At 52.4% G+C, this 17,987-nt stretch overlaps 1 protein-coding gene across 2 annotated transcripts; it reads right to left on the bottom strand.

Annotated features, from left to right (window-relative positions):
• Positions 1 to 207: 207 nt before the first annotated feature.
• Positions 208 to 12,680, bottom strand: PIN1 (peptidylprolyl cis/trans isomerase, NIMA-interacting 1). 2 transcript variants are annotated; one of them, XM_003413101.4, is made up of 4 exons: positions 12,591 to 12,680; positions 9,492 to 9,704; positions 1,785 to 1,895; positions 208 to 812 (listed from the first exon to the last, which is right to left on the bottom strand). In XM_003413101.4, the coding sequence occupies exons 1-4, from the start codon at positions 12,646 to 12,648 to the stop codon at positions 703 to 705; spliced, it is 492 nt and encodes a 163-aa protein (XP_003413149.1). In that variant the 5' UTR covers positions 12,649 to 12,680; the 3' UTR covers positions 208 to 702. The 2 variants fall into 2 exon arrangements, with proteins under 2 accessions (XP_003413149.1, XP_023408222.1); XM_023552454.2 differs by lacking the exons at positions 208 to 812; positions 1,785 to 1,895 and adding an exon at positions 1,902 to 8,524.
• Positions 12,681 to 17,987: the final 5,307 nt, after the last annotated feature.

The following is a 17,987-nucleotide window of genomic DNA, read 5'->3' as shown; positions in this document are numbered from 1 at the left end:
ACTGAATGGGGCCCCACCTTTCTGGGAGTCTGGCAACTAGGAAGAATTTCTGTTAGGATGTTCCCAGACCCAGGATGGAGGAGCCGCTTCCCAGGAGAGGAAACTATAGCTCGGGCACTTGGGTTGATAGGAGATGTCACCCCCCTCCCACTCCACAATGCCCCTCATGTCTGACCAGGGCAAAAATGAGACACAGGACAGCAGAGCAGTGGTTCCAAGGTTTAATATAGGGTTGGGGGGGTGCTGCACTGTCCCTCAGAAAAGGCCCCATGGCCGGGCCACTCTGAGCCCCCAAGTCAAGCGTTTGCTTCTTGCAACTGAATAAAAGAACATGGCATAACTAGAAACAACCACTCCAGGCCCTCCTGCCCCCTCCTGGACCTGGGGGGAGGGGGCGCCAGGGGCAGTCCAGCTGACTAGACCTCCCCTTTGGGACAGATCATTGCCTGCCCCTAAGTCTGGGAGTACCCCTCCCCTACCCCACCCTCCTATGGCCCTTCTGAAGTCAATTCCTTAAGATGCAGGGGGAGGGGAGTCTAGCAGGGACCGCCCCAACAGGGGGCGGACAGGGGCCCCAGAGCCCCTGGTCTTGAAAATCCCCTCCAAGCCATTTTGGGAACAATAAATACTATGTGACTTGAGCAGGGAGGGAGAGCCGGGTGGGCGAGCACCCTGTGGGCCAGGCCCAGGCTGCCCTCAGCCTCACTCGGTGCGTAGGATGATATGGATGCCGGAATCCGTGAACACGGGCCCGCTCATCTCCCCTGTCCGCAGCGCAAAGGAGGCGTCTTCGAATGGCTTCTGCATCTGGCCTGGGGGAACCGTGAGAGACGGTGGGTGGGGGCCAAGCCCAGGCCAGTAGGCCAGGCCATGGCCACGGCAGGCAGGGGGAGCAGATGGGGCTCCCGCAGGTGCTGAGCCTCAGACTCATCCGTCACTCGGTTTATGACCTGTCATGGTGCTGAGCTGTGGCCCAGCCAGGGGCGGCAGGGCCATTAAGGAGGCCCTGGGAAGCCTTGGACAGCATGAGGGATGGCAGGCAGAGCTGCCACTGCAGCTGCCGCTGCCTCGTTGAAAGACGCATTTTGGGGCTGAACTCATCTCCCCAGCCAGGCTCTCAGCCCCTGCCAATCATCTGTCACGCCTGCCTCCTCAACAGTGGCCCATGGCCCCTGGCTGGCTCCCCCTTGAGGGCCCTGTACCCAGTCCTGGGCGTCTGCCTGGATGAGCCATAGGCCCCTGGGATGGAGGGAAGAACAGGAGGAGGCCCGGTACTTCTGCACCCCCGTCCCCTGTCCCAGCCAGATAGGCCTATGCTCAGGGCTCTGATCTGGCCCTTCCACCCCTCATGCCTGGGTGCTCCACCTGAGAGGTCAGGGGGAGGGGGATCTTGGGAGATATGCCCTGGGGCTCTCAGGGCCCCAGCCTCATAGCCCCAACAGGAGAGGCAAATGACCAGAGCTGGCTTGATGGGCCCGTAATGGGGCCATCTGTGCAGACACAGAAAAACACCCCCAGGACAGAATGACCCCAGGGAGAAGGCTCTGCACCCCTTTCCCCAGTGGCCCCAGTGTGGACCACCCCCCCCCACCCCAGCAGGGCAGTCTCTGAAGCCTGCAAGAAGGGACTGCTGCCACCTGGTGGACCCAGAAGACCTCTATCACTGTGGCCAGCCCTCCTAGGAGCCTCCCTCTCCCCAGCCTCTACCCCCATGGAGGGCCCCACTGGTGGGCAGAGGGTGGTTGGGGTCTCCCAAGGGGTGGTGGTACCCATTCCTTGCACACCTCTGCTGAAGGCACCCAGGTCTCCCCTGGCCTTGGCCGAGCTGCAGTCGCTGAACTGGGAGGCCAGAGATTCAAAGTCCTCCTCTCCTGACTTGATCTTCTGGATGTAGCCTGCAGACGTAGGAGAACACGTCAGGGCCCAGGTGGGGCAGGGTGCCGATGGGCTGGAGGGTGCCAGAGGGAAGGGCAGCACTTTCAAAAATGAGCTGTGCACCTCCACCCCAGGCCCAGCTGTATATGCGTCTGCGTGCACGTGTGTACACACACTCACACCTGCTCCTAAAGCTCCCGAAACACAGCACCCACACGCATGCACGCACACACGCACGGTCTTCCCAAACACATGCTAACACACATCTACATCTTCTCCCTGCACACGTGTGCACAAACACACATCACACCTGGAGTTACACACGTCCATGAAAAGGCGCCCTTGCCAGGCACACACCCATAATGCGTACCTGCCATTCATCCACACACGCCACCATCCTGTGTTTGACCTCGACAGCCACAAAGCCTCAAAACTCCCACCCCTTTATTTCTCTAACACACTCATGCATGCGTGTGCATGTGCAAATGTAAGATGACCTCCTCCCACTCCCCAACACACACATACATTGAGAGAGAATCCACCAAGCCTGGCTGGGAGAAGGAGAGCACGACAAGACACGGGAGAAATGGAAGAGAGAGGCTGGACCCTTGGCAGAGGGCTGGGACCCAGTGCCCTCAAGGGTAGTCAAGGGTAAGTTTTCTCGAGGGATCTAGAAAAAAGGGAGGAGGCCAGGGCTAAAGCCCAGCTCGGCCACAGGACCAGCTGAATCCTCTGCCTGTGGGCCTCACTTGTGCCATCTGTTGAAAGTGACCGGAACACCTGGGTGTACACTGAGGCGTCGTGAGGAGATTGTGAGGTGGCCCAGGCGACGCTCTGGAAAAAACACTTCATTCTCATTGACTTTGCCCTGCAGGCAGCCAGGCACAGCTTTTCTCCCAAATCCCCAACAGAGGATGGGTTGGCCAAGCACCGGAGTCGCCCTCTGTCCAGCCCAAACCATCCCCTTTAGGGAAGGATTCTCCCTGGAGGGGGAGGGAGGCAAGGGCTGACAGGAGGTAAAGGATGACTGTGAGGAAAAGGGCTCCCCCAGCAGAGGGCGTGAGACGGCATTCCGAGCATCTTGTGTGAGGAGTGTGTATTTGTGTGTGAGTGTTGATGGGGAGCTGCCAGCCACTCTCCTGAGTCCAGCAGCCCCTGAGGTGGGCAGGGGTTCTGGGAGCTAGGGCCTGTCATTCCCTCCCTAAGTGCCCCCTCCCTCAGCTCTGGTACACAAAGGACTGTTGTTGTCCCTGCCAGTCTCTACCTTGTACTTACAGGTGCAGCCACTGAGGGGAGCTCCAGGGCTTCTGGCCCAGTGCTGTAGCCACCAAGGGCCGAGGGAGGAGCCCCACAGAGGGCAGGGCCCCTCACAGCTTCCGCAACAGGCCTGCTGCTGGCATGGCAGTCCTCACAGCATTCTCTGGCCTGTCCAGGGGGCCACACACCCACCTGGCACATCTAGCTGGGCACTGAGATGCTGACCCATATCGCGCTACTTCTCTCCAGATGCAAGGGTCACCATGACATGCCAGCCTGTAGATCTTCACATCACCATGGCATTTCCATGTGTCGTTCCTGTATGACCTGAATAAAGCCTCGAAATACCTGCCTATTTGACCCATCCAGTGGAAACATCACTCACACACCTGCCTGGTACCTGTCAGAGTACCATGACACACCACCGCTTACTCTCGTCTCAGTGGTGCTAGGAGACCTGGGGGGAGGGTGCTCTGGCAGTCATATGACTGAAGGCATCAGCCTGACACTGCTCTGATCTAAACTTCACCCGGACACGTAGGTCTGATACTCCTGTGACCTAAATGTCACCACAATCCATTGGCCTGGGCTCGTGGTCAAAATGGCATGACCATGAGAGCTTCCCTATCACTCCCATCTGACTACCATCAGATACTGTCCTGGTATCTGATCCACACGTCGCCAGGACACAGGACTCATCACCCCCACCTGACTCATGTCCCCATCACCCCTGCCTGTCTGACCATCGTTTTGCTTCTCTGCCTGACCATCAGTCACTTGCCAGCAGGCCCCTGTGATAAGCCTACCAGATGTCTGTCAGCAGCGCAGTACTTGGCACAGAGTAAGATCTTGGCAAACGTCACTTGCTGTCACTATTCTCCCTTCTATGTGGACTGTGCGTCCCAGCGGTGAAGCTGTCCCTTACTTCTCTCAGTCTGGTTATCACTGTGGATGGCACACTGCAGTGGGCTCTACCTGCAATGCCTCCACTGGTTGGACCACACCCTGGGCTGCTGGTGGTCTCCCTATGCCAGATTCACCGACTGGTGACTCCAACCTGAACTGGATGTCACTGGGATACCCTGCCTTCTCCTCCCCTCCCTGGACTTCTGATGGTCCCCTCGGCCTCACCCACACAGCCAGGGAGCCCTGAGTACACAGTACTCCTGGGTATACCTGGCCCGGGCTCAGGGATCAGGACTGTCTCCACAAACGGAACACCAGTGGAGCCGGGCCTGGCCCTGAGCCCTGTACACGCACGACCAAGTGGCATCCTCCAGACACCTGGGATGTGAGTACAGGGGTCCTGAGATTAGGCAGCTTGCCCAAGAGTCACACACAGAGTGGGTGCAAGTGACATCAGCCTCAAGACAGGCTAAAAACCAAGCATTTGCCCCCACACAGTTCAATCACCCAGCCCTTCCTCTGACCAGCTGGCTCTCTCAGAAAGCATTCTTCTTTGGTGGAAGCCTGAAACGATTTAAAAAAAAAAAAAAAGCCTTCTCCTCGCTTTCCTCTCCTAAAGGCTGCCCTCCAAAATGCAAGCAAACACACTTCTACCACCAAACCCGTGTGTCCCCTCAGCTCACTCTCTACCCCTCGCCTGCATTTCTGTCCCTCCCAGTCCCACCCCAAAGCCCCTGCTTAAGCCCCTCTTCCTGCCTGGCACTGGCCTGCTGGCCTCTGGTCTCACCCAGAGCCTTTCCTAAGACCCCAGCTGCAAAAAGGCCCTTCCCGTGGACGCCGCATCAACCACCACACTATCTGCATGTCTGTCGCTGGCCTCACACCAGGAGGGCAGGGCTGAGTCAGCTTTGTTCAATGTAGCACCCAGCACCCAGAGGTGTGCACAAAACAGGTGTTCACCAATGTTTCAGGGATTAATGAATGAATGAGACAGAAACAGGCCACAGGGAAGGAGGAAGCCAGCCTGGGAGGGATCCAGTCAGCCTTCAGGCAGAAATCCTAGTATCTCCTGCATTTTCTACATGACCCTCAAGTCCCAACACTAAGGAGGAGGAGAGAAAGGAAATGCGATCTCCCCCGCGAACCCCCAGTCTTTTCCAGGGCAATGCCCAGCCTTGCCTGACTACACCAACACCCCTCGAACCCTCACCTGGTCAAGAACAATGCAGATCCAGGACAGTGTCTCAAGGATTCCCAGAATGGGAACGGGGGGCCTCTGCCTACTCTGGAAAATTCCAAAGCAGCACCTGTCTTTGCTAGCAGATTACAAATCAGCCTGTCCACAGTGTATCTCCCAGGCTGAGGGAGCCTGAGGGGCTATGACCGCAGACTCTGGACTTCAATGCTGGGTTCAAATCATACCTGTACCACTCCTGTGCTCTGTGACCCTGGTAGGTGACTTTGCTTCTCAGAGCCTCACTTGCCTAGCCTGTAAAATGGAGTGTTAATAGCCCCCCACCATGGAGGGCCATCGTGAGAATTCAACGAGTTACTGCCTGAAATAGTGCCTGGTGCACAGCAGGCCCTTCCCAGACACTAGTTGTCAATGGGCAGGCCATGCTGACTTCAGGGGTGAGGAAACAGGGTGGTCCCTCACCCTACAAAGGTTTATGGACAAACTCCCTGCCCTGCACAACACATCAACACAGCTGCTTCCGCCCAAAGCCACCCAGACATCACAGGTGAAGGGGCCTGGTCAGCAAAGAGGCAACAAGATTAAATCTGTGGTCCCAGAAGCCCTAGACCCAGCAGGAGGGGCCCAGGCATACCAGAGACCCACCCTGGAGGCCGGCAGGCCGGGAGGGTGCTGCCAACCCGGGGGACACCAGGCCAAACAAGGTCATTGGTTCCCAAGCCCGGGACATGCGAAGGTGGGGGCCAGGGGGCGGAGGTTGAGGGGAGGGAGGAGCAGGTGGGGGAGGGCTTCTCTACAGCCTGGCCTCCTTAGACAAGGACACTGGCAATGACACCCAGCTGGTCCTCAGATCCCTGACAGCCTCTGGCCATAGCCCAGCAGCTGCGGAGGAAGCGTGGTCAGGAAAGGAGCCTCAGCAGAAAATGTAGAGGCACTGGTTCTCGCTGTGGGCAGTCTGTCCCCGTGGGGCAAAGGGGGAGCCGTATCTAAATGGATAATGATGAGCTTCAGGCCCAGGCTGTCAGCTTGGGCGGGCACTGCCCAAACCACCATCTCCTGAGTACCTGGAACAAGTCCAGGATGGGGGAACATCCACTTCCACGGAAGAGAAAACAAGGCCCAGAGGCTCAAAGCTCGCTGACATCCGCCCGTGAGTACTGGCTACCAAGTGCGCACATGGCTAGGGGGGTATCTTTCTGTACCCTCACACTGGCCCTCAGTGGAGGCCTGCCCTGGCCCATCTCAGGCAAAACGCTGAGGCCAGGAGAGGGAGGTCATAAGCCCAAGGTCATTCATTGGAGGGTCTATGTGCTGAGCCTGCCAAGCCTCCTGTGTCCCTGTCTAGAGCTCTTCTCCTGGGTGAAGGGGAAGAAGCTAGGGCTGCCCTCGAATCCCGCCTTGTCCTGAATGACCAGGTGTGTAATAAGGCTCCGCCATGTAGAGAGCAAGCGCCAGACACTGCGCACATTGCTCTGCTGAGCATTCTGCTCTGTGCCTCCCTGCATATTCATGGCTACCCTGTCCCCACTCTACAGACATGGCAACTGAGGCTCTGAGAGAAAAAGACACTTGCTTGAGGTCACACAGTGGGCACCAGAATCCAGCTGGGTGACCTGACCTCGTCCCCCCTCTGCTGAACACCTCCACCCCTGCCCACCTAACCTACCACCAAGTCTTCTTGATTCTGCCTCCTAGAATCCGCTCCCTTCCCCACTCCCACGGCCCCCAACCCAGTTTAGGTCACATTGCCTCTAGAGGCAATTACTGTCATGGCCTCCACTGGGCCCTCAGCACAGGCGGGCGTGTCCTCGATTCCTGCTAACACTCTTGAGTCTGCATCTACTCAAGGTCAGGCCTGAGAGCCCAAAGGCTTGCGGGAGACACCCTCACCTGCCACTTCCTGGCAGTCCCACAGCCTGACAGCTTTCCTTTCAAGCCACACTCACTCTGTCCCCTCCTGTCTGTCCCCAGCTGCCCCAGCCTTCCACCATGTCTCACCAGGATTATCCCAAGTGTTTCTGTCTCCAGCCCAGGCCCTTTCCTCAGCTGCCTCCCTGCATCTTCCTCAGGTCCCTCAGGTTAACGAGCCTCTCCCAGGCTGGGCCTCTTGCTGCATCCCCTCTACTGGTGATGGTACCTCCTGGCACTCAATCTCCAAATGCCCATGCCTGGCCTTCTGCTCACACGGACGAGGTCCAGGAGCCTCAGAATACAGACCACCGCAGCTGGGAGGACCCCTGAGGTCATCTCATTAGTCCCTTTGGGCTTTCTTCACCTGCTTCCTCCTCTCACCCAGAGGCAGCCAAACGCACGTCGCCCAGCAGCTGACCTAGCCAGCCTGGGCTCTGGGCCTTCCAGTTTCATATTCCAGCCAGAGTTCTCCTTCCTGAAGGCACAGTACCGCTGGGCCCCTCTCCTGATCACGCTCCAGGAAATGACCCAAACTCCTCTCTTCATGCGGGGCCCTCCCCAACCTGGCCAGGGCCCACCCCTAGTCTAACCCCTACAAAGCCTTCCCCAGATCCCTGACTACATCCTAGCCCCAGGGCTATACTTCTGCAGTTTCCTCCGCCAGGAATTCCGCCTGCTTCCTATTGGTTGGTGCAACAGTATTTTGAGAACTGACTCTAGGCCAGTTGCTGAGCAGTGGGAATACAGTGGGGACATAGATCCGGCCCCTGCCCTCACAGAGCTCAGAAGTTGAGCTCTTTAATCTGCCTTTAAGATTTCATCCAAGAACCAGGCTCCTCTCTATAATGCTTATGCATATGAAGCCAATAGGCACCATACACTGCACTAAATACCATATAATGTGTGTGTGTATGCACATGTGAGAAATATCCTATAGGCCACGTACTGGATCAAATGAAGTAACAGGAAAACAACGGCCAAAAGGCCGAGACTGCACTCTTTGCCAGGCCATGCTAATAATAACAACAACGACACTGACTGCTAGTAATTATAGAACACTTACTAGACGCCAGATGCTGTTATTCATGCTTTATTGTATTAGGTCAGAGTCCTTGAAATTACCCTGTGAGGTGGTTCCTATTATTATAATACGAATTTTACAGGTGATAAAGATGGAGGCTCAGAGATGTTAAGCAACTTGCTTGAAGTCACACAGCCAGGACCTGTAGAGCCAGACCAGAACCTAGGCTATCTGTGTGGGTGAGATACTGATGGTGTGGGGTAGGAGCAGCCAGGAGGGCTCCAGGGTCCCTGGAAGGTGAGGTTGAGCAGACGATGAAACGACAGGAGATCTAGACCAGTACTGTCCAACAGCACTTCCTGCAATGATGGAAATATTTTATTTCCATGCTGGTCTTGCGGATGGCTAGTGAGACTGAGGAACTGAATTTTTAGAATTATTTGACTTTAATTAATTTAAATTGGAATAGCCACACGTAGGTAGAGGCAGTCATATAGGATGACTCTAGACCAGGGTTCTACAAACTATGGCCCATGGGCCAAATTCTGTCTGTTTTTGTAAATAAAGTTTTATTGGAACACAGCCCTTCCCATCTGTTTACATATTGTCTATGGCTGCCTTTGCGCTGTAACAGCAGAGCTGAGTAGTTGTGACAGAGACCATATGGCCTGCAAAACCTAAAATACTGACCGTCTGGCCTTTTAAGAACAACTTGGAGGACCCCTGCTCTAGACTGTGGAAGAAACACAGACCACAGCAGGGAAGAGTCTCCTCCTTTGGGTCAGAATTAACTCACAACTCCACTGGCTTGCTACCTTTCTGACCTCCCTCCAGACCCACCTACATTTGTGACCCAGGACCCTGCTTAATGATACTACTATTAACAACAGCTCCCACGGACTGAGGCCCTACTATGTGCCTGACACTGCCTCATCTCACTGAATTTTCACAAAAGCCCTCAGAAACAGACATATTCTGATCCCATTTTACAGAGGAGGAGGCTGAGTCTCAGGAAAGTAATCCAAGTCCCCCAAGCACGGAGTTTGCAGGATCCAGCTACTACCTGAGCCCAGGTCCGCTAGCCTCTAGGGCTGGGTCTTCGGCTCCTACCTTGGCTCACCCAGGAAATGCCAGATGAAAAGAAAAAAGAGAGGCGGCTGTGTGGGTAAGATTCATGTCACACACAGGTTCTTCTGTGTCTGTCCACACTGTGCCTGATGGTAGGCACAAGTTGAGGCAGAGGGGCCATTCTGATTTCCATAAGGCTTGCTCTAGCCCCCCAGGGTGAGGACTCCATCCTGAGACCCTGTCCCCAGCCCTGCTCACCGTTGATCAGCTCCAGGGCCTCCTCCTTGGTTCGGGTGATCTTCTCCTGTCTCCAGGACGAGGGCCGCCGTGACTGGCTGTGTTTGACCAGCAGGTGCGAGCAGCGGACTCTGGTAGGCTCCCCCTGCCCGTTTTTGCTGCCACCGCTGCTATTGCCACTGGGTCGCTCCCACTGGCTGGCATTAGTGATGTGATTGAAGTAGTACACCCGGCCTGGAAGGGAGGAGAGATGGGAATTCAGTTAGGGCTGTGCTCGCAGATGCCACCCTGGAGCCCTAACCAGAGGCCAGGGTACAGACATGCCTTCATTAAGCAAATCCACTGTGCACCCACCATGTGCCACAGGCCCGGGGACACTGGAGCCAACTTGGCAGGACATAACCCTGCTGTAGCGTGATGGATTGCTTTTATATGGCCTTTCTTGCCATGGTCTTGTAACTCTCACCACATGATTGGGTGGGACCGTGCAAATAAGATGTATGGAACCCTAACAAGGGGATTGGTCAGTTTTGCCATTCCGCTAGGCTTAAAATGAGCCATCCCATAGGTGGAAAGGGAGGACCTCACTACCACCAAAAATAAGAAATGGGAGCAGAGCATGCTGAGAATCTCCTAGACCCAACAGACAAAGATAGAGAGCTATAAAAGTACAACTTAGCGAGAAGTGGCAACAGAGAAACAGCAGAAGAACCAGGAGGCTGGTGCAAGATGGTGCAGTGGGCCTCCCAGCCCACGGAGTAATACGGTTACAGTGGGTGTGCTGACCCACGGAGTGAGAGAGCTAAGCACCTTTGGGCAGGAGCCTTCCTGGAGGAGTGGAGTGCTTCTGGGTACTTATTAGCAGAGCTAAAGAGCTTTGTTTAACACTTGCCTGAGCACCCAACAGGCTCAAACAGCAACGACTGTGAGGATGGTACTGGACCAGGCAGTGTTTTGTTCTATTGTACATAGGGTTGCTATGAGTCAGAACTGACTTGACGGCACCTAACAACAACTACTTCTCTAATACACCCCATAACTATGAGTATCATCTGTGAGTTCTGTTTAGCCACTGCAATGGACTATCAAACCCAGCACAGTAGCAGAGAGTGCTGTCGGAGGTATAGCTGGTGTCAGAATTGGTAAAAAGACTGGAAACAGGCAGTATGTCTGACCTCCACCCTCATAGGAATCAGCCTGGGGCTGATGTGGATGGCAATTCTCTCTCCCTCTCATGAAGTTAGAGAAGGTCAGATGCCCCTAACATGCCATTTTTAACACCTATCTTATGGAGCTAACATTCTAAGTGGGGGCAGACAGACACTAAACAAGCAAATAAGATAATTTCAGTCGCTGGTAACTTCAAGGAGGAAAATAACCCAGGGTGGCGGAACAAGGCAAACCTGGGAGACAGGGGACTGATTCAAAGCATTCATTCAGCAGACCGCCTGTCTGGGTTCAAATCCAGCCCTGCCACTTACCCAATGATCTACCTTCCCTGGACCTCAGTTTTCTCACCTGTAAAATGGACATAACAATACCTGACTGTATGGTTGTTGTAAAGACTGAATAAGCTCACATCTGTAAACGGCTTAAAACAGCGCCTGGAACACATCAACAGTGTGATAGCTGTTATCATCTCCTTTTATAGATGACAAAATTGAGGCCTCGCCTTCCCCATCTTTAGTAATGGCAGTAACAGGTAACACTTCCTTACTGTTTACTCTGTTCCATGCACACACTTGGGCCCATCACCATTAAGGACCGGCTGTCACCCCCAAGGAAGGCTGTCAGGGTCCAGCTGAATAGAAATGGCATGAATGAGGGCCCAGAGGTGGGCGGAGCATGAGGTTTATGCTGTAGGTGCCAGTCAAAGGCCAGGGCAGGAACAGGGTGGGCAATGGCATGGGCTCTGAGGGCAAATCCAGTTGAGCCACTGACTTAAACTCTAAAATCGTGGCAATGGGCTCTACCTCCCCGAATCTCTGCTTTCTCATCTGAAAAGTGGGGGTGAGAGAATAAGGACATCAAATCTCATGGGATTAATGTGGAGAGTTGATGATGCACACGAAGTGCTCACCAGAGTGCCAGACACATGGTAAGTTCTCTAACAGAACCAAACCCATTGCCATCGAGTTGATTCTGACTCATAGCAACCCTATAGCACAAGTAGAACTGCCCTACAGGGTTTCCAAGGAGCGCATTGTGGATTCGAACTGCAGACCTTTTGGTTAGCAGCCATAGCTCTTAACCACATGCCACTAGGGTTTCCAAACACTCCAAGTAAACAGGAATTATTACTGAGGTTACTAGAGACTTTGAGGCAATGCAGTGACTCCCCAAACACAACCAGGAAGTGGGCTTGCTCCTCCAGAGCTTGCAGTGAAGTGGCTGTGGGCAGGCAGCTCTGGAGCCCAGTCTACGCTCCCCGAACTGAATGACCTCAGGCGAGTTCCTTAAGTTCTGGCCTCAGTTTCTTCACCTACAAAATGGAGGTAACAACTACCTCCCTCCCACAGTTGTGGCGATTTGGAGAGAACACGCTTAAAATGCTTGGCACAATGCCTGGAGCAGAGATAAACGTGGCCTACTATTGGCGATAACCTTTAAATTCAGCCCAGGGCACAGGGGCCAGCCTCAAGCAGGATAACGGGGGACATTGCAGACTCAGCATTAGATGTGGACGCCAGGGGTTATGGCTTCTGGGTCGGGAAACACGCTGGGGCCACATCCTGTGGATGGGGTTGGGGTGTCGCCCCTGTGATGCCTCCGGGCCCGGAGGGATGTAAAGATGTCCACCCACGGGACTTCAGCCGAATTAGGCCCGGGCGTGTCGGCCGGGTGGGCAGGGACAGGGCCATCGCCCGGGAAGTGTGTGAGCTCACCGGCCCCTCACCCACCCCTCAGCGCGCTAAGCCTCCCTGGCGCCGCCGTGCCTCAGCTTCCCCACTCCTGAGGCCCACAGCAGCCACCGAATGTGCCCGGGCCGTTCCCCGGGATCGACGCAGAGAAGCCAAAACCCCACAGGAAAGAGGCGGCGGCGCCGCGCCCGAAGGGCAAGCTCGATCCCTGCTTCCATGGGCCCGCGCGGTCCTACCCCAGCCCCAGCCCCTGAGGCACCTGAGCTGCGGCTCATGCGCTTCTCCCAGCCAGGCGGCAGCTTCTCTTCGTCCGCCATCTTCGCTCCTGCCGCAGCGCCCGCTCCGCCTCCGCCGCACCGCCTAGGTCTCCCGCGCCCGCCCGCCGCCACCGCCGATTGGCTCGGTGCGCCCCCGCACCCGGACCTTGGGGCGACGCTCACTGGATACCCCAACCGTCGGGACTCCCTTCCTGGCTTCTTATTGGACAGAAGCGAGGGTGGGCGGCTCCTCCCACATCTTATCTGGGCCCCGCCCCCTCGGCCCCTAAGTGGCAGGGAAGGGACTCAAGCCGGCCCTTCTCAACGCCCTTAGGCGAGCTCCAAAGAAGTCCCGACCACTCCTTTGCGTCCTTCGCCGCACAGCCCGCTCGGGCAGGAAAGAGCTTACTGATTGGCTACCGCAGTGGCTAGTCCCGCCTTCGTAAACCATTCCTGAAGGCTGGCAATCCCTTGATTTCTACCCAAGCGGAAGTGTCTGGCTAGTATGGGGATAACGGCAGCCGACGAGGTACTTGGGAGTTGCGGTGCTGACTGTCCTGTTGCCATAGCAACCCAGTTACCTTGGTGAGGAGTGGCTAAGAATCCAGAAGCCTAAATTTGGCTTCTCCATCCTCCCTCGTCCCACCTGTTTCCTCCAGATGTCCAAAGCTAACCCGTCCCCCTTTTATTCTGTGCAAGGCTAACACTTCCCTATGCTACTGACCCAAACACCTTACATCTCCTTTGGGACCTACTTACATCACATTCTCTGTCAATCTCAATCTTCCCTCGTCCTGGGTGGCTGATGGGTGCTGGCATTGCCACTCAGGTGGGAACACTTTGCGGGGGGGAAGGCGTGGGTAGGGCGGAGAGGGAAGGATGATGAGCTCAGTTTGAGTCAGTTTAAAATCGAGTCTGCGGTGCCCGTGGGGCATTGAGTAGGTGGTTGGAGACTCAGCTCTGGGGAATTGCAGGCGGGAGAGAGATACAGAAGTCAGACATTAAGAGAAGAGTTCAATGACAGTTATCTGTAGCGTGTACCCTATAATGACCATTTAAAAAATGTTGCACAGTGACATGAACGCATAGGGAATCAAGTCCAGAACAAATTAGAGGCAGGATATGATAGAAGGTTAAAAGCACACCCTGGAGCCACACTGCTTGGACTCAAAACTCCACTTAGCCACTTGCTATGACCTTGAGCAAATTACTTAGCTTCTGCACTTCAGCTTCCCCATCTACAAAAGGGGGATGAGAAATAATACATACCTCATCAGATTGATGGAAACCCTGGTGGCACAGTGGTTAAGTGCTACAGCTGCTAACCAAAAGGTCAGTAGTTCAAATCCACCAGGCACTCCTTGGAAACCCTATGGGGCAGTTCTACTCTGACCTATAGGGTCTCTATGAGTTGGAATCGACTTGGTGGCAATGGGTTTGGTTCATCAGTTTGACGTGACGTTTAAATGATGCTGGGTGAAAAAAGCAAGTCATACCACCAAAACCAAACCCAGTACTAGAGTTCCCAAATACTCTTCACCCAGCTTTCCCTTCTGTTAGCATCTTACATAACAATAAAATAGTATTCAACCAGGGCACTTTTGCCCCCCAGGGGACAGCTGGCAATGTCTTCAGACATTTTTGTTGTCACAGATGGGGGGGGGTGGAGGGCGGGGATACTACTGGCATCTAGTGGGTAGAGGTTGTTTTAGTTATCTAGTGCTGCTGTAACAGAAATACAAGTGGATGGCTTTAACAAAGAGAAATTTATTCCCTCACAGTCTAGGAGTCTAGAAGTCCAAATTCAGGGCAGCAGCTCCAGGGAAAGGCTTTCTCTCTCAGTTCTGGGGGAAGGTCTTTGTCATCAATCTTCCCCTGATCTAGGAGATTCTCGGTGCAGGGAACCTGGGTCCAAAGGAAGCACTCTGCTCCTGGCACTTCTTTCTTGGTGGTATGAGGTCCCTCTCCTCTCTTCTTGATTCTTTTATATCTCAAAAGAGATTCAAAGTACAACCTAATCCTGTAGATTGCCTCCTGCCTCATTAAGATAACTGTCTCTAATCCTGTCTCATTAACATCATAGAGATTAGGATTTACAACACAAAGGGTAATCACATCAGATGACAAAATGGTGAACCACCACACAATACAGGGAATCATGGCCTAGCCAAGTTGACACACATTTTAGGGGGATACAATTCAATCCCTAACAGAGGCCAAAGATGCTGGCTAAACATCCTACACTACACAGCACCCCTACATACAAGAATTATCCAGCCCAAAATGTCAATAATGCCAAGGTTGAGAAAACCTGCCATAGAAAAATTATCAAATCTAAGAAATAAACATCAGTACAATACTATTAGCTATACTACAGACTTTTTTCTAGATTTCCCCAGGTTTTTGAATTTTTTTTTTTTTTTTGGTTTCAGAATCTCTCATTGTCATGTCTCCTCCAATATGTGACAGTTCCTTGTCTTTCATGACAGACTCTTCTGAAGAGTAGAATGTCTCTCATTCCGATATTGTCATGATGTGTTTGTCTAATTTCTCACAATTAAATTGAATTATGTATCACCAGGAAGAATACCAGAGGCAATGTGCCCTTCCTGGTGCATCGTATCAAGTGGTAGATGATTTTGAAATGTTACTGATTGTCTTAGGTATCGACTGCCACATAACAAATCACCCAGAACTTAGTGAATGAACATTTATTATGTTTCTGTTGAGTCAGTAGTCCAGGCACTTTAGCAGGATGATTCTGCCTCAAGGTCTCTTAACAGACTGTAATCAGGTGTTGGCAGAGATGGTTGCAGTCTCATCTGAAGGCTTGACTGGGGCAGGGATTGTTGGCAAGATTCAGTTCCTCACAAGAAGTTGGACTGAGGGCTATATTCTTCACTGGCTTTGGCTGGTGGTCTCTCCATAAGGCAGCTCACAACATGGCTGCTGATTTTCATCACAGAACAAATAAGAAAGCAAGAGAGCAAGCAGGATGGAAGCCAGTCTCTTTGGAACCTATCTCAGAAATTGCATCCCATCACCTACACTCAAGAGGAGGGGATTATACAAGGTTGTGAATACCAGAATGTGGGGATCATTAGGAGTCATTTCAGGGGTTGCATACCACATATATTAACTTTGACCATTTCCTTAAGGCGGTATCTAAACTTACTGTTTTTCCCTTTGTAATTAATATTTAAGGCAGATACTTCAAGGTTATGCAAATATCCTACTTCTGCTTAAATTCTGACCACAAAATTTTACCATCTAACAGTGGGTCACTATGAGTCGGAATTGACTTGGCAGCACTGGGTTTGGTTTTTTTTTAACAGTGGATCTTGCCTATGGCAATTAGTGCTGTGGTGTCCAATGGTGATTTCTCATTTCTATACTTCCACATTTATTTATTGGAATCCTCCTGTAAGAAAAGGTTCTCCTTTCTCCACATTTATTTCTTCAGTTAGTTTTTTGATATTCAAGTCCCTGGGTGGTACAAACGGTTAGCTGCTTGGCTACCAACCAAAAGGCTGGTGGTTCGAATCCACCCAGAGGTACATCGGAAGGAAGGCCTGGCAATCTACTTCTGAAAAATCTACCCCTGAAAACCCTATGAAGCAGTTCTACTCTGACATACATGGGTTCACCATGAGTCGGAGTTGACTCAGTGGCAGCTTTTTTTTTTTTTAGTTAAAATGGGCTCAAAATTATTTTATTCTTTGGATTATAATTCAATACCATCATTACTTTGTTGCTCAAGTTGTTCCAGGTTTGGCCATTTGGAGCCCTTTCAGTTTGGTTCCTGTGCTCTCTCAACACACTCCCATCCTTTTTTATTTGGGCACTTCCTACTTTCTGGCACCACAGATTGCTCCAGGCTCATCTTGTATTTTCCCTGCCCAAGCCCTGGAACCAACTCGTTTTTCCCAGAAGGCCTAGTTCTTTTTATTGGAGGATTGTATTTAGAAACCAAGATTGGAGTGCAAGATATGGTCATCACTATTGGGGTGTCACTGCTTCTGGTCCTGCTCCGTGGATAAAAAAGGGAAATGTATGTATGTGTGTATGTATATACATACACACACACGTATACATCTCTATATTTCTGTCTGCATATATAGTAAACACAGTTATAAATTCATCCTGATACCTCCAACTTTAATCCAGTCCCACAGGGTTCATTTCAGCCTTCCTCCATTTGATTTGTAACTTTTACTTCTAACAATAAGAAACCGTGGCTCTCATCTATAATAGATTATTTGTTGAACTGTAACGTGTATGTATACACACACACACACAGGTAGGTAGGTAGTTTCAGAATTGCTAGCCCATACCTCTAGCGAGGCTGGGTATTTCAGATAAGCAAAACCAGCAAAGCGCATATTAAAAAAAAAAAAACCCACTGCTGTCAAGGTGATTCCAACGCATAGCAACTCTACAGGACAGGGTAGAACTGCCCCATATGGTTTCCAAGGAGCAGCTGGTGGATTCGAACTGCCAACCTTTTGGTTAGCAGTCAAGCTCTTAACCACTGTGCCACCAGGGCTCCTGAAATATATATATGTAAATATAGAGAGATTTATCTCAAGGAAATGGCTCACAGTTGTAGAGGTTACCAAGGTCCAAGTCTGTGGGTCAGACATCAGGCTGGAGGCTTCTCCTGACTGTGCAGCTGTGAAAATGGGAGGTAGGAGTGGGTCTTGGGGACATTTAGCAATGTCTTCTAAGACAGTCTGGAAACCCTGGTGGTATAGTGGTTAAGAGCTACAGCTGCTAACCAAAGGTCTGAATCCACCAGGCACTCCTTGGAAACTCTATGGGGCAGTTCTACTGTCCTATAGGGTCGCTATGAATCAACTCCATGGCAAAGGGTTTTTTTTGTAAGGCATCTGCCCCAGGCAATGACTCAGCCACCACCCTAGGTGGTATCTCAGACAAAGGCTCTTCAGATACAGCTGAGTTAATCTCATCAGATGGGGCTGGAGGGGATAATGGTTTTACTGGGGAGTGTGGCTTCCCATACAAACATGGAATACCCTCTTCAGATGGGAGTTAAAAGGGTTGGTTCTGTTGGCAGGAATGATTCAATGGAATTTAGAGGCTCAGTGTCCCCAATTTCCTGATTATCTGCCCATATGTCTCCATCCCAAGGTTCAGGATCCCATTCTTCCCAATCCACACCCTCACTTTAACTTCAGATACCACTGGAGGTTGGGAATTCAGAGGCATTGTAATTCATCCACTCTTATGATAAGCTTCTGGGTTTGGTTTTCAGCAATATCAGCTCTGTTACTACAAGAAACAAGGCTTTCTTTCAGGGCACAAGTGGAAACTTTGAGGTCTTTTATGTGGCGCTTGAGCTGTGACTCTGAAGCCCCAAGGTCATCTGTTTCTTTCAC

Source organism: Loxodonta africana, chromosome 3 (genome assembly GCF_030014295.1).
Source record: "Loxodonta africana isolate mLoxAfr1 chromosome 3, mLoxAfr1.hap2, whole genome shotgun sequence".
Classification (NCBI taxonomy): Eukaryota; Metazoa; Chordata; class Mammalia; order Proboscidea; family Elephantidae; genus Loxodonta; species Loxodonta africana.
Note: the sequence above shows the minus strand (reverse complement) of the source record. Positions and strands in the feature narration are given on the sequence as shown.